The sequence below is a fragment of the Lonchura striata genome, chromosome 5, assembly GCF_046129695.1.
Source record: "Lonchura striata isolate bLonStr1 chromosome 5, bLonStr1.mat, whole genome shotgun sequence".
NCBI lineage: Eukaryota > Metazoa > Chordata > Aves > Passeriformes > Estrildidae > Lonchura > Lonchura striata.
The window spans coordinates 13,369,447-13,393,208 of record NC_134607.1 but is presented as its reverse complement, the minus strand read 5'-3'; the positions used below and the strand labels follow the sequence as shown (position 1 = coordinate 13,393,208).

The window sequence follows — 23,762 nt, the reverse complement described above, 5'->3', positions numbered from 1 at the left end:
ATTTCTCAGTCAAAGGTCAACCTTCAGGATCATCTCTTCCAGTTCAGATCAATCCATCAGTCACAATTGCTCCCTGACAGATGAATACAAATGCCAAAACCACAGCAAAAAAACCCCACCTTCCCTTTCCTAATGTAATGGCATCTGTAGATAGATATTGGAAGTTATTCACAGTACATTGACAGATATCCCAGACAACTGCCTGGCCTAAGCAGCCTGCTGCTGCAGCTCACAGGCTGGCTGCAGCAGTGGGTAAGAACTGCATTTGGAAGCACACTTGTGCAATCACACGAGGAATTTTAACCCATTAGGCTTGGAAAATGCCTTGGCCCTACACAGCTCATCAGAGGCAAAAGTACTGTAGCAACAGAGAAGTGAGGCTCATTGGGCACTAACAGTCCTTCCTTTTCCCAGCTATTTCAGGAAAGTATATTTCTCATAATTTAGACTTTTTGATCCTCCAACAAGCTTAGGACAGAGGCAGCAATGGCTCAGTCAGATGCTACCTACCATTTACATGAACAGTTCTGCCAGCTTTACACAGCAGGACAAAGGCAGTACAATCATGCATCCTGGTTCAATCCAGCTAAAGATATGTGTGATAGCACCATCCAAAACAAGAAAGCAGACAGATTCTCCAGAAACTGGAGACAGTATCCCTCCTCTAGCTGGTAGTACAGACTAGAGGGGCATGCTGCTCTGTCCTTCTCCTGCTGCCATACTCTGTCCTACTCCTTGGCAGATCCTCTTTTTAACCACTGTCCTCTCCCAGTGCAACCAGCAGCTGCTCACAAGAGCTATGCTCCCAGCAGCTCTTGCTGCCCAGCCTCATAACTTAACAACTCCCTTATTTTACTCCAGCTTCCCCAAGAATAAACTGCTTGTTAGCTTTAAGATGTGAATAAATGCAGATGAAATTCCTATGGAACTCACTTGCACTGGCACAGAGGGCTTTTGCTGGTGCAGTACTGTCACTATACTCATGGAAGTTGCCACTAGCCCTGCAGGACCTGTTGCTTGACAACAAATTAAACCAACTCAACTCTAGCATGCAGCCCTTTTGTCCCTCAGCCTCTGAGCCAATCGACCTCAACATCTAACTCTGAATGAGTGCTTGAGTGCTTTCCAATTCACCTGCAAATCACAAATGCCAAATCCAACAAATGGCCCACATTGTAGTGACCCCACAATCCCCCAGGGCAGCCTCTTGCTCTTCCTCCTCAGCAAGAGTGCTTAGGAAGCCTGTGGAACTTTCTAATTCACTGCTGCAAAGAAGTGAATTTAGCCAAGGGTCAGAGAAAGAGGTGGGGACTCGTCTCCTCTTCTCAGGCAGCACGGCAGTACAGATTTGCACAAAATTTGTGCTACTGGATAGGTGCTGCTCCACCTGCAACTGCACTGGTTTCACCAAAATGTTTTAAGGGGACCAGTTATGCGATTTTCTGTTTTCTAGAGCACACATTTCTTCTATCAGAAAGGCAGGGAGAAGGGTACTATACTAGCAGAAGCGACAATGCCATGGGTGTCCTGCCCTGGTTTCAATTCCTGGTCCTGGTTTCCTTGTTCCCCCATGATGACAGGAGCTGGAAGTGCACTCAGGCCCTGCATCAAGAGGGGTGGAGGTGAGAGGGGAAGGAGGAAGAAGACAAGAAAAAGAGGAGGACATGTTATGCTCCTGAGTAATTCCAGCTATTAAGTCAACCAGCCATGGGGTCGTGTCTTGGTTGCAGAGGACACCAAATCATCCATCACACATTGCCTCACCTCTCCCCACTCCCCCGAAATCCTCACCCTTATCCTGAAAGATTTCAGTGTGTTATGATTGTAAACAGTTAACGATTCCTCCAGTGCTAAGCCCACTACAAGCCGGGCCCACCCCCTCCCCCATTATGTACAATACATTCACCAACAACAGAAATTTATTTAGAAAGGCAACAGGTTAAATTCTGTAAACTGGATCCAGCTCCAAAACACACACGTTAATACTACAAGTAAAATTCCATCATCGTCCTCTTCCACCCTGAAAAATATACCTGAGTTTAGCAGTCAATGAAAGTTTCCACCCCCACCCCCGCCCTCCCCACCCGAAAAATCCCTCAAACCCTGAATGAGACGCAGTCTCCGGTCCCGGAAAGCCACTAATTTGGGGTGCCCTGCGATGGCAAGCCAGCTGCTCGGCGGGCTGGGCCCAGCACCACTGCGGGTTTCCCGCACAAAATCCGTCACGGCACTGTGTTCCACAGACCCGGGAAGCTCCATGCTGCTCGGGCGAGGGGAGGCTGGGAGCAAGACCTGCCCCTCCTCTCCGTTGTCCAAATCACGTGTGGCTTTCATCTTCATGAAGTCTGTCCTTCCTTGGACTAGCTCTGGAAGAGGAAGAACAAGAGTTGGAGGCTTTATCTGGCAGCTTCAAAAAGGAATAAACTCGTGATTGCATGCAACCAGTTCAAAGCTAACACTAGTGATCTGCCCAATTTCACAGCTTCCTCCAGTTCTTCCCACCCTCATCAAACACCTCAATCCTTTTAACCACTGGGAGGAGAAAGACGTGTACTTCAGCTCTGCTCTCTCTAGCAGCCCTTACTTGATCCAGAGGCAACGCTGATGGTTTTTGTGACGTTAAATCTTCCCGGGCCATGGTTGTTGTAGGCATCTTCGGGAAAGGAACTTGAGCCTGATGCATTTGCATTCTGGAGTCAGGTTGAATGGAGAGAGTTTTAGCACATGAATGTCAGGAGTAAATCCCCACACTTGGTTAAAACTACTTCACTGAAGGCATACATACAACATTAGCATACAAGCATTTGTCTTGTATATTCTGTCTGGCTTCCCCCCCCAGAACACAGCCCTCAACCCATGCCATTCCCCCAGCGGCTTAGCTTTAAGCCAAGTTCCCTGATTACTAGAAGAAGGAAGGACTTGATGCTGTGATTATGACAAAACAGTAATAATTGAGGCACATTCATGAAAACTGAACAGGGAATTGTTGGAGTAGTAGTATTTTCCACTTGGGAATAAAATGTGATATGCGGTCTCAGTGAGAAGTAACTTTCTGTGATGGAAATTAGACATAGAGAGAAGGGCCAAAGTAAGAGGAGGGAAAAAGAGGACAATATTAAGGATGTTCATAACAAGAGGCAAACTTCCACTTTAGTCAGTGACTCTGCCCCACTACAAACAAAGTTAAATAAAACATTTACAAAGAAAATGGCAAGAGTCCGTGTGATTAAGAGATGCTCAACCCTGCATGATGCATTAGCAAAACACTGTAGGGGGAAACTCAGCACTGGTGTGGGGATGGATGAAGCAGGCTAACAGGTTCTCCATGACAGCAAGTGCTCCTTGCTTTAAGGAGATGCAATGAGACTCTCTCTCCATCTTAGCACTCTTACTCCGAGAGTCCAAGAGCCACCTCTTAGCCTTTCAACTTGACTTGCCATCTCCTGTGACTTGAAGCCATACCCCTTCAAGGGCATCCAACAGTGATGGCCACCCAGGCATCACCCCCCTCCCACCTTGCCTTCTTGCAGAAAACACAATCTTACCCCGAGGGTCTATATAAGTCCTGGGGTGGCCCCCCCATGCCACCTCCACTGCCTCTCTGATCCATCAGCAAGGCCTGAAAGTGACCCACGTTCTCCTCTTGGCAGCGGTACAAGGGGCCCTCCTGAGAAAGGCCATTGGCCTGGCTGGAGGCTGGATGATGAGACAGGTGAGCATTCATGGGTGATCCATACGTCCTGGGCTGGAAGTGGCTGGCTGGATGCCGGGATCCGTAAGGAGAGCCAGTCTGTAGCATCACCCCGTGGGGAGGGAAAGCCGAGGGGCCGAATCCCATCCCCGCACCCAGGTGTGGCGGGGGGGCTCCATAGAGGAACTGCCCCGCTGCCACTGCGCTCTGCCTCTTAGCGGCTGCATTGTGGTTGTCCAAATCAAGAAACTCTTTGGGACTCTCGGGTCTTTCCTGGGACTCCTCGGACTTCTCATCTTCAGGCCCCATCTCCTGCCCATCGCTCGGAGAAACCTCTTTGGCACTTGCTATGTCCACGCGGCTGGGAGAGGCCAGGGCGGCGCTCAGCGCCTCGCAGCCCGGCAGGCCGGCGGAGCCCCGCTCTGGGAAAGGGGGTCTGGCCTGGGATGGGTGGGCACTGGGGTGCCCGCTGGGGCTGGCCTGGGGGTGGAGAGGTCTCTGCCAGTCCGAGTAGCCCTGCGGGCAGCCGTAGTAGGGCGGTCGCTGGTAGTGGTGGTAGGAGGGTTGGGGCTGCGGCTGGTAAGGATACGGCATTCCCTGGGGTGGCCGATAACGTGGGAAGACGCCGGGGTGGGCGCTGCTTGGCTGGAAACCCCGCGGGGGAAAATGCTGGGGATGGGAGGCAGGAGGAGGTGGCTTCCCCCCCATCACAGGGCTGAACCCCTGCAGGCCTGGGTTGATGTGGTACCGCCCAGCCGAATTCGGGTATTCCAGACTGGACATGTAGAGAGGATGAAACTGGTTGGGCGTGGCCCCCATGGAGGTGGCATCCACGCCAGGGAGGCCGGTGCCCTGTCCCATGCAAGGCACGGCTCCTTCGGGCAGAGCCTTTCCCCCACCGCAGAGGGGCTTCTCCAGCAGGCTGGTGGCCAGCCCCTTCCCCTCGGGGCCGCTTGCCGGCCCCTCACCCGCTGCCCCATTCTGAGGCAGGGGACCCCGTCTTTCGGAGGTGGGCACCAGGTCCCTCGTGCAGCCTGGGTCACCGGCGTAGCCGCTCTCTGCTGACCACGTGCCTTTGCCCTGCCCTGCCTTCAGGTCGCCCTTCACACTGGGGTCATCTCCCTCCCCATCCTGGGGCAAGGCGCGCCTCGTGCACTCCATGGGCAGCGGGGGCTTGGGATGAGGTAGGAGTTTGGCGTAGGCCCCGTCGGGAATGCTGATGCACTGAGCCTTCTCGTCCATGCCTGCCAGTGTGTCCACTGAAAGAGAGGGAAGAAAGCCAAACATATGTCTAATTTTCGCAAATTTGGGTGAGCTTTAAGAGCTGCTTCTTTTAGAAGTGCTCTTTTAAAAACTGCTCATGAGGTTGCGTCTCTCTCTGAAAAATGGCACAGGCTGTAGTGCCGCGCTCCCGCCCCAGATCCCTGATCTCAGCTGCAGTTTGCAGGCCACTGCTAAGTCACAGACCCTCTGGAATTACGTGGCACACGTGTTTGCTCTGACATAGAGGTGTGCAGAGGCTGCCTAAAGGAGAGGCAGAGTTGGGGTCCACATGACAGGGACATAAGGTGTTGGTGTACTGGCAGCTTGATTTCAGGCTGCCTTATCCCTTCCAGTATAACAGAATTATAGAATAGTTTGGGTTGGAAGGGACCTTAAAGGTCATGTAGTTCCAACCCCACTTGCCATGGAGACAGATGCCTTCCACTAGAACAGATTGTTCGAAGTCCTCTCCATCCTGGTCTTAAAACACATCCAGGGATGGGGCATCCACAGCTCCTCTGAGCAATCTGTGTCAGTGTCTCACCACCCTCACAGTAAAGAATTTCTTCTTAACATCAAATTTAAGCCCACCGTCCACAAACCCTCTTTGCATCCAGCTTGGGCAGAAGCACCACCTTGCCTTGAGATACCGCAGAGCTGATCATAACCATATTTTAACCAACTGTGGTTTGGAGATGAGACTGCTCTGTCCTGGAATCACTCAGCATTCTCCCCTGTCTCTGTTCTATATCCAGCAAGCTAAATTATGATGATAACTTTTAAGCAATGCCACACAATGAAAGAGTTTCCTCTTAGTGCAAGGCACACAAGGGATTGATAAAAGATACAAGGGTTTTGATCTCTAGTTTACCAGCTAGAATTAATGAAGAAAAATTTTTTTGATCTCTGAATTTTTTGATCTCTACATTAGGTTTTATTTTTAAGGTTCTTTTCTTTTCTTTTTATTATCTGTAGTTTACCAGATAGAACAAATGAAATTCAACCAGAAAGAGATTGGTAAGGGCATGCATGACATGTTGCCATCCCACCTGGACTGATACATCTGCTCAGGAGCTTTTGGGCAGCCCTGGTGTGTGAAGATTTTAAGATGTTGAGAGCTCATAAGGCAGATGTGCATTTCAGAGGAGAAGCTATACTTACACACACTCAAAGGAGTATATTTAAGGCATTTATTCACAAAACATACCCTCTCCTTACCTAACTCTCTGCAGATCAAATTTTTATATTAACTCCAGGTGAGCTCTAGAAACATTACAGACTGCTTTGCATTTGCACCTCGTGGCACACTGATAACTTGCAGGTAAAGCTGGGACAGAGGGGATCTCTGGCTTCAGTGAAACAAAACAATCCTAGAAATATCTAAGCAATGCCCTGAGTAGCAAATGTATTCCAACTTAGATTAAAAAAAAAATAAAACTATGTGTACAAACTCTGTTCCGCCCCAAATATTTAATCAGGATTTGAATTCTTTTCTGAGCAGCGGAGGCAACAGATGCAGGCAGGGAAGGTCAAGTGCTACCAGAGGGCACTCAGGGCGTTACCTTGGTTGCTGTCCATGTCCATGGTCTGGCCAGTTGGATCCTGTAAGCTCCCATTTCCCATGGGTTTTGGGGGCTGGCCGCCGGCGGAGGCGGCGTGAGCCAGCTGGGGAAAGGGCCCGGGGAGGTGCGGCGGGGGCGGCTGGCGAGGGTGGTAAGGCACACCCGGCGGGCACACGCGGGAGGACAGCTGCTGCATGGCGATCATCTCCGGGCTGTCCAGCATGGAGTCCCCGCCCTGGCACCCTCTTTGAACCTGCGGTGGTCCCCCAAAGAGAGCGGCCGGCGGCTGCGGCATCCTCTGACCAGCGGCTTTGCCGGGCGGTCGCATGTACCCTGAGGGAGGCACCCCGTGAGGTAGGAAATTTGATTGCTCGCTCCACTGGCTGGGAGGCAGCGGCGGCCTCATGGCCCGGGGGTCCATCATATGCCCCAGGACCCGGGGCTGGAGCGAGGGTCCCGGCCCCATGGGCGCCTTCTCCTCCGGCCCCACGGCAGCCTGGCCAGCGGGGCCGTGGCTGCCATTCCATAGGGCTGGGTGTGCGCGGTTCAGGTACTTGTAGGGCCGGTACATGTGTCCTGGGGGCACCTCCGAGCCCTCCGGCGGCTTCACCGGGGGCCCGTTGTGCTGCGGTGGGAGGAAGGCCTGCTGGAACTGAGCCGGTGGGTAGATGGCGTCGGGTGGGGGGCCGCCCACGCGCCCCAGCTGCAGGGAGCCCAGCCGGGGGCCCAGCCCGGCCGCGTGGGCAGGCGCTGCGCACGCCTGCTTCTCTGGAGTGCCCAGCCGGTGCCCGCGGTGCTCGCTCAGTCCCACGGCCGGCTGAGGAGAGAGAGGGGGAGTCTCAGCGACAGCCACGGCACCTGCAGCACCTGGGGTGCTGCACCCCTTTGGCAGGAGGGGCTTACCTGCATGGCAAAGTGCTGGTGCTGCTGGACCGGGTCTCCGGGATGGGGCTCGGGCACTCGCGGAGAGCCATACAGTTTGGCGGGGTCGGATCCGTGCAAAGGGCCGAAGGCTCCTGGCACTGCTGGTCTCTGAGGGATGGGGAGGGGTGCAGGGGGGAGAAATAAAACAATCTGTGAAGTGCATAAAAGCAGCAGAAATACTGCAGGTGAGGGGAAGCCAAGGCTGGAGTAACCACACAAGTAAGCAGCCGGACTCTTTTGGAGGTACTGTGGAAAAGCTGTACTCTCTTCTACGAGGTGATACAGGCCTTATCAAAGCCACTCGACCACACCTCAGCTACCCACCCCTGAACTAAAGTTTGCAATACACTCACTTGCCACCCAATACTGGGGAGCAAGAAAGAAGACTGGAGGGGGCAGTGGTTTGCTTCAAGAAGAGGAATGGACCACAAGAGCATGGAAGCACGAAGACAACAGGGAATGTGCTGGATTTCCTTCAAAATACTCAATGCCTCCAGCTCTCCTACTACCTCCCACTATCTGCAGCACAAGAATCGCTCTAAAAATTTTGTTTGATCTCTAAGGACAACGGATAGCCCAGACCTCAGGAGAACAGCAGATACACCACACCACAAGCCATCACTGGTTAAAATGGAAAAGGCAGTGAAGGATGGGTAAGGAATGGCTCAGAAGGGAGGCAGAAGAGAGGTGGCATTCAGAGAAGAAACACTGGGCTAAAGATAGGTCACTGCTACAGTCCAGGGTGGCCTTTGTTTGATTTCGTTTACAGCTTTTGTAAATACTCAAGCACTAAATGCAGTAGTACACAGATGGCACAAAGTTACCAGGCATCTGTAAACAATTGAGACAAAAGAAGACCAGATTGTTGAGCTCCATAAACTGGGGGATAAGGGAAGAAATGTTACAGCTTTCCATGCACACTGGGGTTAATCTCCAAGGAGAGAAGAGAACTGGGGGAATCAGCTTGTGCAAGTCTACAGTGGGACATGCCAGCCATGGGAAACATTAGGAGATTACCCCCACCTAATGTGGCAAAAACTTAAATTTCACCAGTTTAAATCTAAGGGCTGAAAAGTTTCACTTGGAGGAACCATAGCTCTCACCCTTTATCTCTGGGAAAAGGTTCCTGACATGCACTAAGGATTTCATGGTAGGAAGTTTCATTCCCCCTTCCCTCCCCACCCTCCTTCCTTCTCTCCCTTGTCCTGATGGGCAAAGGACAGCAGGAACTGCTCCTCACCATCTGTCCAGGATGTGGCACAGGGCTGGGCATGCCGCCGTACTGCAGGGAGCGGGGGAAGCCTCGCCCACTGGAAGGGCCCACTTCTCGAGCAGTCTGCATGGGGTTGCCACTTGGGTCATCTACAGAGGACGAGGAGAAGGAGGAGGAAGAGGAAGAAGAGGAAGAAGCAGGAGCCCTGGAAGTAGCTCGATATGGTGGAGGTTTTCCTCCATTTTCCAGGCGTTGCTGTCTCTTGCCAGGCCCATCTGGGTCTCGTGATCGAGTCCACACACTGCCTGTGCTGGAGCGGCCGGTCCTCCGGCTTCTCTTCTCTCGTCTCCCATCCTCTCTGATCCAAAACTCCTCATCTGTGTCTCCCTCTTCCCCAGGGAAGTGCTTCATCATCGCTCGGTGGAAACACCTCTCCAAGTTGTAAGCCATCTTTGTATATTCTGCAGTCAAAAACCCTCAAGAACGTCAGAGACTCATAGAGAGAAGCAATTAAGCAATTATGCAACATTGGATAAATCATCTCCCCTCTGCCAAGTTTCTCCAAGGAAGACTTTAGTTTCTAACTAGTTGGCTTTGGCTCCTAAACTGCATAAGCAGCACAGCATCAGTTCTGTTCAGTAACCCCACCAGAGGACAGGCACACAGGCATGACAAAGTACCACTGGCAGCATGGCCTGCAGAGTCAGCATTAACTCAGTGTTCCAGCCTAGTGCCAAGAATTACATTAGGAGAGCACCACCTCTGCTCACAGAGATGTGTGACCTGCACAGTTAGCCAGCAGGAGTGCTGAGAGAAGAAATGTGAGCTTCCAGCAATGCTATTTGATTACTTTCAGAGGCTTTTCTTGGACTCATTCAGATCTCTGCTGTGGGCCACAAGATAGACGAAAATCAGCAAACACATTTATCTGTGTCGTTTCCAAAGCACTTGTTGACCCAGGCACTAAAGCTATTGCCAACACCAGCGTCCCCACTGCATCATTTCTATTGGACAGTTCTGCTGAGATGAGCTTTTACTTTTTGTTGAGTGGATAGGAAGGAAAAGACATGTGAGAGGTGTTGGTAACAAGGCCTTGAAGCAAGTGACTTTCCAGTTGTTTCCACTAAACTAACCCTGAAGTTCCTTGAGGAACAGAGCTCTCCCAGTGGCAGTGCAGGTATGCTTTTATTTGCAGCCAACAGCAGCAAGCTGATTTGTTCTTAATGTTGCTCTCCCTTTCTCACCAGGTGTTGCTGGTGAGACAGTGTGCAGTGACAACCCACCATATGGGAATTGATTTCTTATCTAAGCAACACATAGACTTTTAATTGGCATGCCAATTAAAGCCAGGATTTCCCATGTTGTTCCTTCAATAGCCAAGGAACCTAAAAACTACATTTTCCACCCAAAGGACAGGCATGGTTCACTCCTCACTTTCCTGTGGTACTCAACAAACACTGGGAGTTAACCAGACTCCAATGTTTTTCAAAGTCTGTATTAGTATGAGGAAAAGGGGCACACATAAACACATGAAGGAATGAGCTCAGAAAGAAACACTCTCCTCTCTTTGTGTGTTCTGCCTTCACCATCTACCAGCATGCCATGCTTAGTATGCCATGCCCCAATTCAGCATGAACGGTGCTAAAAGCCTCACTAAAACCCAATGTAGGTCTCAGTAATTATTACCATTTTATCTGGTCTTCCAAAAATAATTTGAAAGAGAATAATCACAAATCAAGTACTGGTGGGGAGGAAGAGGGCACTGCTTGCTTTGGCTGAGCACTGCAAATAGACAAATTTAACATCTTACTGCTCTTACCACTGCCTTCACCGTTGTACTTAAGACAGTTCCTGAACATGGTCTTCATATCACCCACAAATTCATCCTTGGTGCAGTACTGACCTCCATTCAACTTCTTCTCCATGCTAGATATATCCATGGGAGCCTGGAATAGAACCAAATTTCCTTTCAGTTACAGAAAACATAGTGGAGCTTACAAAGTTAGAGCTCAGAGAGGACATGGGCAGCGGAGGATGCTCTCCAGAGAGGCAGCCATCCATCTTTGGTTTTCTTGATTTGTAAGGCTAGAAGGGACTGCCAGAATCATGGAGATCGACTGTGAGAGTAATACAGCCCATCAAACTTCAAAACATTTCCAAAAAACTTCATCCCAGTCAACCAAGTGCATCAGTCAAGATGGCTGGGCCACTTTCCATACCTTAATGATCTGATAGTAGTTGGGAGCATATGATTCATCAACGGGCTCCAAGAAGGGCCAAGAGTCCTTGTGAGCCTTCACCACATCTAGAACTGGCGGTAGCAAGAGAAAGGTGCATGGTTACACGCACACACACAGAGAAATATTTCATTTTGAGAAAGCTGGGGTGGGACTAACCTTTGTACATGGCTGTGAACTCATCGTCCAGTTCAAAGCTGTAATGGGAAACACCACAGTGAATATGCAGACTGAGGATAGACAAGACATGCTCTGTACTTCATCTCCTCGTCCATCCATGCAGCGCCATAATGCTGGCCAATGGGCCTCCTCACAAACACTCCTCTCATATGGGCCAAACCCACATGTTTCTCAGCTTATTCCTCTCACTGTTCTCCAACCTCACTTCTCCCTCTGCATTCCTGTGAATGATCACACTCCTCTCCTTGCCATACTTACTCTGCTTCAATACACTTGTGTGCTGCAATGCCCCGTTGTGTACTCACATGTCCTTGGTCCTTCGCTCTTCCCTGGCAGGGGAACTGGGATCCAAGTGGGAAAGCTCAGGGGGAAGCTCCTTCCCCTGTGCCAGCAGCCAGGCCCGCTCTTCACGAAGCTTCCTCCTCCTGGCTCGTTCTGCAGTGGAAAGACATGAAAAACCATTCAGCACACTTTGCCCACTTTTTGCAGGGAAACAGAAGGTGCCCCTGAGCTCTCAAGAGCTCCAGTGTTGTTTCAGAAAAAGCAGCAACAGCACAGGAGCAGGTGAGGTGAGAATACAGTGCATCATCAATACGCCTCATCATCCTCCCTGGGTTACAATCACCCATTCTGAAGCACCACTGTGACACAAGTGCTGCCTTAAGCAACTTCCAGAAATGGAGTGGCACAAAGAGGGAAGTTCAACCAGCCCTAGGCACAGCTCAGCACTGTGGAAAGAGCTGGCTTGTTGTTATCTTCCTTTAGGGGCTTCATTTCAGGCAGTTGAACTTGAGGCAGCTGCCTTTGCACAGAATGGGATGAAGAGCAGTGCTGAGGGAGGGAAGTCCTACCAGCTGAGTGGCAATGAGTAACTGGGGTTATTATTATCTTCCATGGCTGGCTTTGCGAAGATTGCTCAGGTAGGTCTTCATGGCCAGCAGCCAGAGCCAGCAAGTTGCCACACACGAGGGCCACTGGGACAGCTTTCATTTAAAGAAGTGAGGCACAGGAAGAAGCAATGCTGGTAATATAACCTGTGGTTTGCAACCAGACAGCTGGCTAACAGATTGCTTCATAATAGAAAGTTTATGAGTTCTTATGAACCTCATTTCCTTTTTCTTATAGGAAATCTGAATTCATTTGACTTGTGAAACACCTGCGGTTGGACCAACCTTCTGTAGGAGCAGAATTCTCTGAAAGTAATGTTCAGGGAGAGATGTCACAGGAACAGCCCATGCCAGGGAACACCCAGAGTGAAAAAAAGATGAGGGAGACTTGGCTAACACCCTCTAGCAGAGGCCCTGCCTTTGAAAAATGCCAACTACTGAAGAGATACCAGCTCTGGTGGAGAAATATTTATTGAAGTCCTACTCTATCAGTCAGAAATAAATTTGGAATGGAGGTTGAGAGCGCAAGGAAAGTAGGAATAGCTATGGAGGTGAGTGTTTGTAGGGACATTTATTGGCAGATATGCCAAAGACTGGTAAAAGAAAGTCCAAATTTCTTGTTAAAATACTCAGGGTAGCACTGAAGTTTGGATTATAGGAATTGCATCTAAGATGTTTGACAGAATCTAACAGAACTGCATGACCAGAAGTCCAACATCCAATTTCAGGGAATGGAGAATATCTGAGTCTGTCCAAGCACTGTTCAGAATTCATGCTTCTTTCAAAAACATTGCAATCCTTAGATGGCATTGCAATGGATGCCTAAGTAAGAAAGCTGAGGAGAACATGAAGTGATTGTTTGGGCAGCAAATGGAAAATCTCGTGACAACAGCAGCCAAGAGGTAAAGATCATGTAGATTTTAGAAATCCACCAATAACCGCCAAGGATCTAAACCTGGTAAAAAAAAAGGAGTGCCACCCTGGTACCAGATCTCAGCTAGGATTATTAGCAGGAGCCTCTACCACAGCTAGTGATTAACAAAGTATGTTCAAGATCACTGGCAGAGCTCATTTTTATACTGCTTGCCTGGGTTGAGTTCTACCCAGCAGCTTTCAAAATCTAAATAATGCCCTAAGAAGTACCTCAATCCGCTAGAAAGTCATATATGTGAGAGATTATGTTGAAGCAGCACCTGGAAAGAGAACTGGGAAACTCTAACCTGATGTTGTGGTAGAAATCTAGAAATCTGTTTTAACTTATAAATTCAGGAGAGTACAGATGGGCCCAGCAGGAAACTTGCTGCCTGGGGTGTGTGTTGGAGTTGGGAGAAGTGTAATCTCAGGCTGGAAACAGGAATGTGATGTTAAAACAGGAATACTATCCAAAACTTAGAAAAAGGTGAAATTCACCACGGAGAAGATTTCACATCTCCGCTCTACAGAAGGCCATATAAAATTAATATTATATTCCAAACAGACTGAAAATTAGAAGAAAATCTTTGTTACCCTAAAATTTCTCTTGTCAGATGTCCAGTTTTAACAAGTCTGAACCAAGTAAAACAATGTAATTTTAAAATAATTTCCCCTCCATCATAAGAACTGTCATGACAGCAAATGCTAGTTAGTGGTGGGTGTGCTTGGCACTAAGGAAGGATCATTAGGAAGCCAGTTTTACCTGGAGAGCTGCTGGTTCTAGGGATAAAAAATATTGTAGTGATTTAACAGAGCAAATCAACATAGCCTTTGCAAACAGTTTATGCACCAGCTTAAAAGAAGACTTCTCCTGACTAAGCCTAAATGGACTAGAAAAGAGTTTAAACCCTTTTAAGTGAAAGAAACTGCACAAAACAAAATTAAAGCACTTGTGCCGATAAAAGCAAGAATGTATGCTAACTTGGCTTAAAAGAGGCTACTGCTCAGCCTCACGCCAGTTTCTTTGCATGGCTCTGGTGCCTTTGAAGCCAATGATGTAATGATTGCATTTACCCAGAAAAGGAAGTGGCTTATACCAAAATAAAGCCATTTTACAGGAACATTTATCTTTGCAACTCTTGTGGAACTTCAAGACTAATTTTGTCTATAAAGATGAAGCATTAAACCACAAAGAATATGCAATTTTCCATGGGAAGCAGATATCTGTGGCAGATATTGAAGCTGGATGAGTCTCAGTTTAAAGCACCTGATTAGCTAGGACTTGCAGCCAGGAATACATGAAGGCCAAGGAAGTAACTGTTTTTTCTAATGGTTAGAAAGGTAAGCAGGTAAAAGAAGCTATTCTTAGATAATATCTGGCCTCCTACCAAACATCTGGTAGCAAACTGTTTCATTTTGGAAAGTTTACAAGGTTTGCATGAGTTAATATTTTTTTTTCCTTTTCTGATTCTTTATCCACTTTGGGACTCATGATACTGATACTGCCCCACATTGCCACAGTTTTCTGAGGACGTTCAGCCTTTCTGTAGAGCTACAACAACCCAGCCAGTCACTGTGGCTAAAGCAGCAGCTAAGGGAATCCCCCAGAAGGGAGGCCAATAGAGAAAAGGTGGTCAGAAATGAGCTTGCTCTGACACCCACACCTACATGTACTGCCTGCTGCCTGCTGTCTGTGCCTTGATCTGATGTATTTAACACAACATGGCTGTTTGTTCCAGAACAGCTTAAATCAACATTTAATTCATAACCACAAACATTTTAGACTAACAGCTGGAACTGCCACCTCTGGTGCTCTATGCAGCCTGGTCCCTTCATCTTTAGTTCTCCTATTGGTAGGGCCAGCAGCAATATAAAATTATTACTCTTGCTACTCTCATGTTATCCCATTCCCTTTCTCCTCAAAAGGAATTCTTTCATCATGCATTGGGCCAAAAGAACCAAATGCTATCCCAGTGAGAGCAAAGCAAGCTAATCCTGCACACAGGGAAATCATGAGAAGGCAAGTGGAGAGACAGAACTAAGAAACATGAATAGCAGGAGAAAAAAAATTGACAGCTGGGGCAAGGAAGAAAATTAGCACGATTTGAAGAAGACAACACATTCTAAGGGTGCCCTAGGGAGCAGCCACCAACACTGAGAGGACAGACAAAGGAAAAGAAACTACAGTCAGACCAATTTATCAGAGGCAAGTGCAAGGAAAGATTCTCATTAGTAAGTCTGGCAGGGGAGGAATGCAAATGGCAGACTTTAGTTCAAGATCTCAGTCTTTACTTTGAAAGCTTCCACTCCTGCTCCACACTGGCTGCACGTTACCTTCCACTGCTTTGACCTTCTCCTCCATCTCCCTCTTCCTCTCTTCCTTTAGCAGTTGTTCCTGCTCCCTCTTCTGCACTGCTATAAGGATTTGGCGCTCCTCCTCTTCCTCTCTGCGCCTCTGCTTCTCCATTGAGCTCAGCACATTCGGGTTTACCTGTAACAGAATGATGCACCAAAAACTGTAATGGGGTGGCTCACTGAAAGCCAAGCAGAGGCAGGTTTACTTGGAAGAGGTATTAAAGCACACCTACAATGAATGACTGGGAGGAAAAAAAAGGGGGAAAAAAGGATTTGTATGTATGATTTCCTAGATGAAAAGCAACATGGAAAGGGAAGTTATCTGCCAAGCAATGAAATCCTACTGATACAAGGACAATGGAAGGAGAAGCGATGGGTTACACAAGCTGCCATTCTGTCAGGGATGCACCGTGCGCATTTCTCTTCCCTTCTGGGCAAAGGATTCAGGCTGTTGACACCCTTACACAACACCTCTACCTCTTCCAGATAGCAGAGCTCTGACTGTAAGTGTGAGAAGGACTACTTTGCCAAACATGTCTCTGCTGCAAAACACAGAATACTTCAATAAGAAAAGCGTCTGGTACAGCCTTGTGTCAAGGTATCATTAGGAATGTTTTCCTTTCCTGTTCAAAATTTCTGTGTGCTAATCTCCCCTGAACTGGCTCTCATTTGTTTGTTTGGACAGTTTTCCTGCTGGGTCCCAAAACCAGTTCTCTCATTCAAGGACACCTGGCCCTTTATTGCCCCACTTTCTCACCTCCCCACTGCCAGCAGGCTGCAAGGCTGTGTTTGATCCTACTTAAGACTGCAGGTTTCCCAGACCAGGGACTGCCTGCTCCTATTTCTCCAGTAAAGTATAAGGTATGTATATGGAAGTGTGGAATTATCTTTATTAGCTTAATTTAGTTCTAAGACAAATGTATCAGTCATCCACCAGCCACTCCTACCCTTGTGACCAAGATATGTGTGCCTTATCAGCAGGGAATATCAACTGGAAAAGAACAATGTACATACAGTTTGCTCCAACTTCATTTTCAGGGAATAACCAGCAACCACCACTTAGGCAGAAGGCATTTCCTGAGGATTAGCAATCAGCCGGGGTCCATTGGCTGCTGCTCAGACCATCAACTTCTCCAGGTCCATTATTAATCCCCAGGGGAAAAAAGAATAAATCTGGCACCATGATTACTATTTTGTCCTTGTTTCATTGCCCAGGAATGGGAACCTGGGGGTGTTTTGATGAACGCCTAAAAATGTTGTCTGGTTTCACTGCACATTCAATCCCTCTCTGCCTCCCCTTCCCCTACACAGCCCTGTGCTGCCCTACAAACTCCCACTCCAGTTTTCTGTAGATGAGCACCATGCATGATCATCAGCAGAAACAATACATTAAGAGAATTATGCTTCAACCACCAACAGTCACAGAGAAGTGTCCAAGAGAGGGTCATGAGACTCTTGACAAAATTAGGACCATAACCTGCATTTAGGGACAGATTGGTCAATAAAACCCACCTATTCTGTGCTGATTCTTTAAGGTGAAACCCAGAGCTTCATCTCACCATGACAGAACCAGAACCTTTTCCATTTTATACCTTTGTCAAAATGTTATCACTTCACTCATCTATCCCTCTTCTAGGGAAGTAATTCTGTGAGTTCTGGTGCCTTGAGTTTAGCCAGCTTCTCCTCACAATCAGTTTGAAGTTTGTTTCTCAACCCCTCATTCCAGCCAGTTATTCCTAGTTATGCTCTTCTGGGTGAACATAAATTCGCCTTTTCTTGAGTCACATTCCAGCCTTTACCTTATGGACTTCCTCAGACACTTAGACAAACTCACACATTTCTACAGTTAGATTAAATGTATTCTTATAAAGCAATCCTTTCAGCTCCTTGGAATGATTATTCCAGTTGTCTCTCAGACCTTTCCTCCCTGATCAATATCCAAACACCAGGATTGTGCTATGACAAGGACAACAGGTCAAGTACCTAGAGAATTGGATTCTATATTTCCACTTTTGATTCTTTTTATATCCCTTTCTCAAAAGCTCTGCCATCTTAATTGCTACTCATAAGCTACAAACAACTTCCTTTCAGACCTGATCCTGACCATTGTCAGTTTTCCTCTGACTTTCTTGATAAATCCTTAAATTGCAATAGGAACCAAAAGAGTCAGGTTCTGCAGTAAAGAGGTGAGCAGGAACCAGCCACCAAACTTGGTATGCCAAGATATTTTAATGAGGATGTGACCATCAGCCTTTATTTTCTCAAACCAGTAGATGTAAGCCAGCCTGGCATGTTAGGATTTCTTTGATTGCTGATACACAGGCGAGACCTTCCCTTTCCCTGGATTAATACAACTTCCACCATTCATGCTCTATGGAAACAGGAGCACAACATCCAAGCTGCACTGCTCACACCAGGACCTCTCCAAGCCTGTGGGGCACACTCAGCACCCTATGCTTTAATGGCATGACCCAGGATCCACAGCATGCTCCAGAGCAACACACCACATATATGACCTCAACACAGCACTTTTAAACAAGGGAGAGGGTGTCATCCTACCAGATCTAGAAAGCAAAAAAGGGAAAAGCAGAAAGCAAAAACACAGTGTAGTGAGCCCCAAGGACCGCAGTAGACATCCACAATTGCGCTCACTTCCTGCAGCACTTGCAGGGCAGCAACAGTGCTGCATGAGCTCTTTGAGACACTTCAGACACAGAAATAACCTGATTTTCAGAGGCACCTCTGCCTGGTGTCCCACCTAAGTCCATGAATGTGCTCAACTCAGGGTTAAAAAAATACACAAACATGAACCAGTAAACTCCTACTGGATTGGTGGAAGAAGACGCTTACTGGAACGACAAAAGTAAGAACCAAGCACAAGTAAAACTTCCTTCCTGACCACGGAGGTGGCAAAAGGATGCTTCTCCAGCTTCCTCCCCGCTCAGAGGATAAATACCACAGCGACCAAGGCATCACCGCCTCCTTCCCTCCGGCAGAGAGCACTCCAGGACACAACATCGCTGCTGTCCCCTGGCCCTGGCACTCTGAAAGAGCCAAACTTCTCCCTTTAGCTCTGCTCTCCAGACACTGGGTATCAGACTTCAGGGGCAGAAGGCCAGAAGGCGCGGGTGCCCTGAGTGCCCTGGCCCCTCATCCGCCAAACCTTCCCCGCTCAGATTTCCGCAGCGCTCTCCTAATGAGGGCGCTGCTCGGGAGGCTCTTAATGAGGAGCTAATCTGAACCACCTGTTGAGAAATCCCCTGCAGGATCAGGAGCCCATGGAGCAGTTACATCTCCAACTCAAGCAGCAGCCAGGAGAAAGAGGTTACCTGCACTGGGGCTTGAGGTTTTCTCCCCCAGGCTTGCTGTCTGCCCACCCTGGCTTGAGGAACAAGCCATCAGACATGCTGGCACCTTCCCTGGCTGCCCCATGGCAGGGATGGCTACCACATCCCGCTGGGGAGCAGTGTGAGCATCAGCACTCTGGCGCTGGCTGGCTCCCTGTGTCCTGGCACAGCGGGTGCCAGGAGGGCCCCTACTCGCTGGAAACATTTCACTGGCCCACAGGCAGCAATTAACAGCCCTCTGCTGCTGCAGACCTGGAGCACCTGCGGTACTGATTAGCATCATTCAGACTCCATGTGTTTCCCACTCCCCTCCTCCTCTGGGATTTCTGCTGCCTGTGAACAAACACGTGTCCCTGTGCTTCCTGCATGGTGGGCTTTGCAGAGAGCAATTCTGGCCCCAAACTGACCATCACTGGGGTCTTATTTTCCTCTCGGCATGCTTTTATCTGCAGCATGATGAGAGGTTCTTCCTTCCTTTTATTCATCTGTTTCTAAGTAATAACATTTATTGCATGGGGACCTGTACTTTCTCCTTTGTTTTGGGGGAACCCCTGACTCTAGCTCACAAGGCATATTCCCTGCAGCCTAATTTCCCAGAGTTTGACAGAACACCAGGTAACTACGTTTCCATTACAACTACAGTGAGAGATTATGCCCCAGCCTGATAGAATTGAGACAATTTTTTCCTCCGAAGCTAATCTGGTGTTGTCTGACCGATTGCTTTAGGTAGCAGTTGCCAGTTCAAAGACCCCCCACCTCCATGGCCCCGTGTCCCCGCCTGCGATGGCGTGACTGTTAGGGGCTGTGTGGTGAACTGGATCGGAAAACTGATCTATGTTAAAAATAACCCCGACCAAAGAAAAAGGTTATATTTAACTCCAGTCATTTTCCTGGGTCTGGTTCACTGCACAGACCCTCAAGCAGCAGCAGTGCTGTTGCACTGATGGGGTAGGGAGGAGATGAGGGTGTGGAGGCATGGAAAGCCTTTCTTTAAGTAGCCTAAATTGTGACTTCCATTTCCAGCTGACCCCCTCCTAGCTCAGCTCCATACTGCATCAGTCATTCTCTCCCTCAACGCTATCTACACCCTCATGTGTTTGCAGCCTCACGTTTTCCCCTTGGCTGAATTTCTGTCATTTCCCTTTGTAAGCCGGGTCTTCTAGCCCTCTCATCCTTCTTCATCTTTTCTTTGAACTGCCTCGAATGTGCCAGCACTTTCATTGAAGTGGAATTCCCCAGACTGAGCACAGATTTCCATATGCAGCTGCAGCAGGGTCTGCAGCGAGAGAGGCCGGTTACCTCTACGATCCAGAGGGCAGCACCTCCCTGCTCGCCATAGAAACCCCGGGTTCAGCCTGCCTTTGACAGGCATTACCACCCATCTCTCTTTCAGCACAGGCACTTTCAAGCGACTCCTTCCCACTGAATGGCGATGCTGTGGTTTATTTCTTCCCCCAGGAGGCATCTGCTCTCGCCTGCCTCCTTCGTCCTCCCCCTCGCACCCCCCCTCACCTCCTGCTTGATTGGTTTGATGGGCTGATGGTCAGACATCCACCTGGGAGAAAACTCTGTCCGCTGCAGACGCTTCTCCTGAAACAGGGTTGAGAATTGAGGGAAGGAAAAAGAGAGTGGAGGAAATTAGGGCACATCGGTGACACTGGCAGGAGAAACTCTGAGGGCTAGAAGTGACCATGAAATCCCTATTAGCTTTACAAGGGTAGCAAACAAGCAAACTGAACTCAATCCAAGAACATCACGTTGACTGCAGAGCCTGTTTTACAGAGCCATCTAGCCAAAGGATCCCTTTCCAGATCTGTCCCACCTGGAAATGTTCAGCTGACGGACAACACCCTTCAGAGTTTTGGGGCTCTGATGTACCAGCTCAAAGCAGACTTAGCTAGGACAGCTAAGTCTGCCCCTTCAGCAGAGCCAGGAAAGAAACGGCAGTAAAAGTGGAATCACAGGCAGTTTGCATAGAAAAGCCAGGCTATAAATCGAAGCAGTTCAAAAGCACAGAGATCCCCTGCTAGCAGGAAAGGCCCACAGAACATGGCTGAAGACAGTAACCCCTTCAGCCGCCCTACCTACACTGATGTGCAAGAACCAGATCCACGAGCATCGACTCTAGCACTGCCACTGCATGGGGGAGAGTCTTCCCCCCATCCACAAGCTCAACAGCCCCAACATCCATGACACTTGCAGGCTGTAGGTGCAGGGAGCAGGCTGACAGGCTGCTCAGATTTAGCTCTTCTTCACTCAGCAAGCGTCCATGCTCTTGGAAGTGGTCAGAGAGAGGTAAACAGGATGTCATGTCTCCTCACCTTCTGTGCAATCATGTTGCAGATCTCCGGCAGGAAATCTTCACTCAAGAGTTTGTAGAGCTGCCTCTCTCTAAGGGAAGTCCTCTCTCTGAAGCTCTCTGTGACCTGCCTCCATTCCTCTTCCGTCTGGCATAGCAACCACCATGTCCCACGGCCAGGCCCTTGGGACCCTTCAAAAACATGAAAGGATGTTATCTCCACAGCAGTTATGACTAACAGCTCCTCTCAATCCCCTTTCTTCTCTCCTCAGGGCTCAGGAAGAGCAAAAGACATTGGCAATGGGCACAGTTACAGAAAACATTCCATTTGCTATAGAGCTAAAGCTCTCTTCATGCACCAGAAGCACTGCTACCTCTGAGAGTGATGCCAAGATAGAGGAAGTACACAGGTGAAGAAATAATGGTGCCACATGGCAACACACAGGTAGTGTGACATCTCTGTAGCAAGCCCACATTCCAGTAATTGCAGACTGGAGAAAAGAATTCAATTTGTTTTTTGTAATGGCGGCTGTCAGCCAGAGCAAGACATAGGAAACTGCAAATATCTGATTTAGTCTGGCAGCAGAATAAAGTCATCAAAAATAATGTAATTTGAAATAAGCTTTTTTCTATATAAAAAAAAAAAGGGCTGCAAACCATTTCTGCAGGGAAACAAATCCTCCTGCTCCCTGCAAATGAAATATTTTGTTTGCAGGCACTTGAAAGAGTAGAAGAGGAAGCGAAAGACAAGGTTCATCAGGCTGCCAGATGAGGGGGAAGTTCCAAAAGTTCACATCCCATCCCTGCTCCATCCAGAGTGGGATTGAAGCAGATCACCCACTGCTCTGAAGCATGTCCCAACCACCAAGACAGTTTGAGAGCTGTTCCACCTTGTATAAAACATTTGAATATTAATTGTGAAGGAAGGGCTCTCTTGCACTGTGGTCAGAACACCCACCTGGAAATACGGAATGTGGTTCCCACCCCACAAATGTTTATACAGAGCAGGGAAGCCTCATGGGTGGGTATGCTTTTGCCCCAGGATGCCCTCTGAGCAGAAAAAGGTTGTTGCCCTTCTTTTTTTTTTTTTTTTTGGCAGTAGGGAAAGTTTTGGATCAAACACCTTCAGGCTGAGGGATTCTCAGCTCCCTCCAGAGTTTTCTAGGGCTAACCACTGGCTCCCGGAAAGAAAGCAATGGTTATCACCATCACTGGCAGATGTCATGCACCTTCTGACCACATTTTCAAGCACACTAACAATGAGAAACAAAAAGAAGTAAAAAAGCTGAACCTGACTCTGGGCCCTTTGTGGATCTGAGCTGCAAGTGGCTCTGACATGCAAGCTATCAGGTCATCCTAGAAAGGCTGGAAAGCTGCAGGTTCTCTCCAGGACCTGCCCTCTGTCACTGCCTGGGGTGGAGTGGCACAGAGTTTCAGCTCTGTGAGTGCACTGGGGACTGGTAAATGAGACAGCAAAGCTCCAGCCATGTGCTGGTTCTGCTGCTCTGGTTATGCAAAGCCATCCATCCCTTGCCCACTTGCAGCAGGGAGCTTACCTGCATCCTGCCCCCAAAGCCTGCATCCTTGTTTCTCATTCCCTTGCCAGCTGCCCGTGGACAACTCATTTCAATAGCAAACAGGGCTAAGGCACTGCTTTGTGCCAGCAGAAGATTACTCTGCAGCTGAAGTGACACAATTTGCTGAAGACAATGATCTGATAAAACCCCCAGCGCCTCTGCCACCCGGCTCCAGAGAAGCTGGAGTGGCCGCCAGGAAATCTGAAGACAAAGGGCAAATGGAAGGAGGCACGGGAAAGACAATGCCACCCTTGCCTTTTATTGTGAGGCAACAGGCAGGCCGAGTCCCTGGGTTTTGTGGAAGCCAGTGGATACACATGTATGACAAATGAGTCCCAGCTCCCTTGAACTCACTTTCACATCATGTTGCTAACTCGCTTTTTGCCTCGTTAACCCTTAGCTGGGTACCCCCAAGACATCGTTTACCACTCTCAGCCACCCAATGGCCACGAGGAAGGAAAAGTGAGAGGATCAAAAAGGTTTTTCCTTCCCTATCTTAGCATCACTGACTCTTCCCCATCTGAAAAAACACACCTGCTAACAAGAGGGGTGTGTTTTTACCTTACTCCTGGGAGACTGAGGACCTTTCACAGCCTGCTTTTTCAGGTGAGCCCTTGAATTCCAGTGTATCCCAGCAGGTTAGGTTTCTTCATCCCAAACTCAGCCATGACAAAATAGGAAGCCTGCAGGTGCCCAGGCTTCAAATGCCAGGCACTCTGTAACACAAACCCTTCCTTCCAAACTTGGCCCCAGGCACCAGCAGAAAGACTCTCCTGAGAAAGGCCGGGCTGTCTCTCAGGCATCTCTCTGGGTTTTGATAATTTAAGAGCCTTATTAGTGGGTGGTATCAACCCTAATACTAAAATCTCTTTACCATTTCTTATCTGAGTCTCGTGGATAAGCAAGTTTTCTTCTGCCTTCTCCCTACCAAAAAAGAAAGAGAAGGAGTGATACAATAAGGACATCACATCACCGAAATGTAGCTTTTTCTGAGGAGAAGAGTAGGGAACACCGAAATTATCCAGTGCAGAGCAAAATCATGAAAAGAACACTGCAGAACACACACATTTGAAATGTATTTCTGAAGATGTATTTATCACAGCTTCCTAAAGTTTTTATAAGTGAAGGGTGCAGGATGAGGTTTGGCAAGTAGAGTATCTCAGTTCTTAAGGGAAGTATTCTAAAATCTATATGGACTCAAGTGGCCAGGTTTTCTGGTTTCAAGCCACAAAATAAAAGTACTCTTTATCAGAACCAAATTTCCTAGCGCTTGCATGGTGGAACTGCATTTGAAGTGAGGTGGTTGGAAGAGTGA

General features: G+C 48.5%; 1 protein-coding gene across 1 annotated transcript in view; it reads right to left on the bottom strand.

The window, feature by feature from the left end:
- Nucleotides 1-1,470: 1,470 nt before the first annotated feature.
- Nucleotides 1,471-23,762, bottom strand: part of CECR2 (CECR2 histone acetyl-lysine reader) — a 92,524-nt gene continuing 70,232 nt past the window's right edge. Inside the window, exons 6-20 of the mRNA XM_021535205.2 lie at nt 23,322-23,371; nt 20,893-21,062; nt 20,084-20,161; nt 15,204-15,360; nt 11,376-11,505; nt 11,050-11,087; nt 10,873-10,964; nt 10,473-10,599; nt 8,681-9,114; nt 7,420-7,548; nt 6,517-7,333; nt 3,546-4,950; nt 2,503-2,690; nt 2,215-2,366; nt 1,471-1,602 (exon numbers count right to left, since the gene is read on the bottom strand). Coding sequence (XP_021390880.2) covers nt 1,471-1,602; nt 2,215-2,366; nt 2,503-2,690; nt 3,546-4,950; nt 6,517-7,333; nt 7,420-7,548; nt 8,681-9,114; nt 10,473-10,599; nt 10,873-10,964; nt 11,050-11,087; nt 11,376-11,505; nt 15,204-15,360; nt 20,084-20,161; nt 20,893-21,062; nt 23,322-23,371 — 4,099 coding nt within the window. The remainder of the gene's footprint in view (nt 1,603-2,214; nt 2,367-2,502; nt 2,691-3,545; nt 4,951-6,516; nt 7,334-7,419; nt 7,549-8,680; nt 9,115-10,472; nt 10,600-10,872; nt 10,965-11,049; nt 11,088-11,375; nt 11,506-15,203; nt 15,361-20,083; nt 20,162-20,892; nt 21,063-23,321; nt 23,372-23,762) is intronic.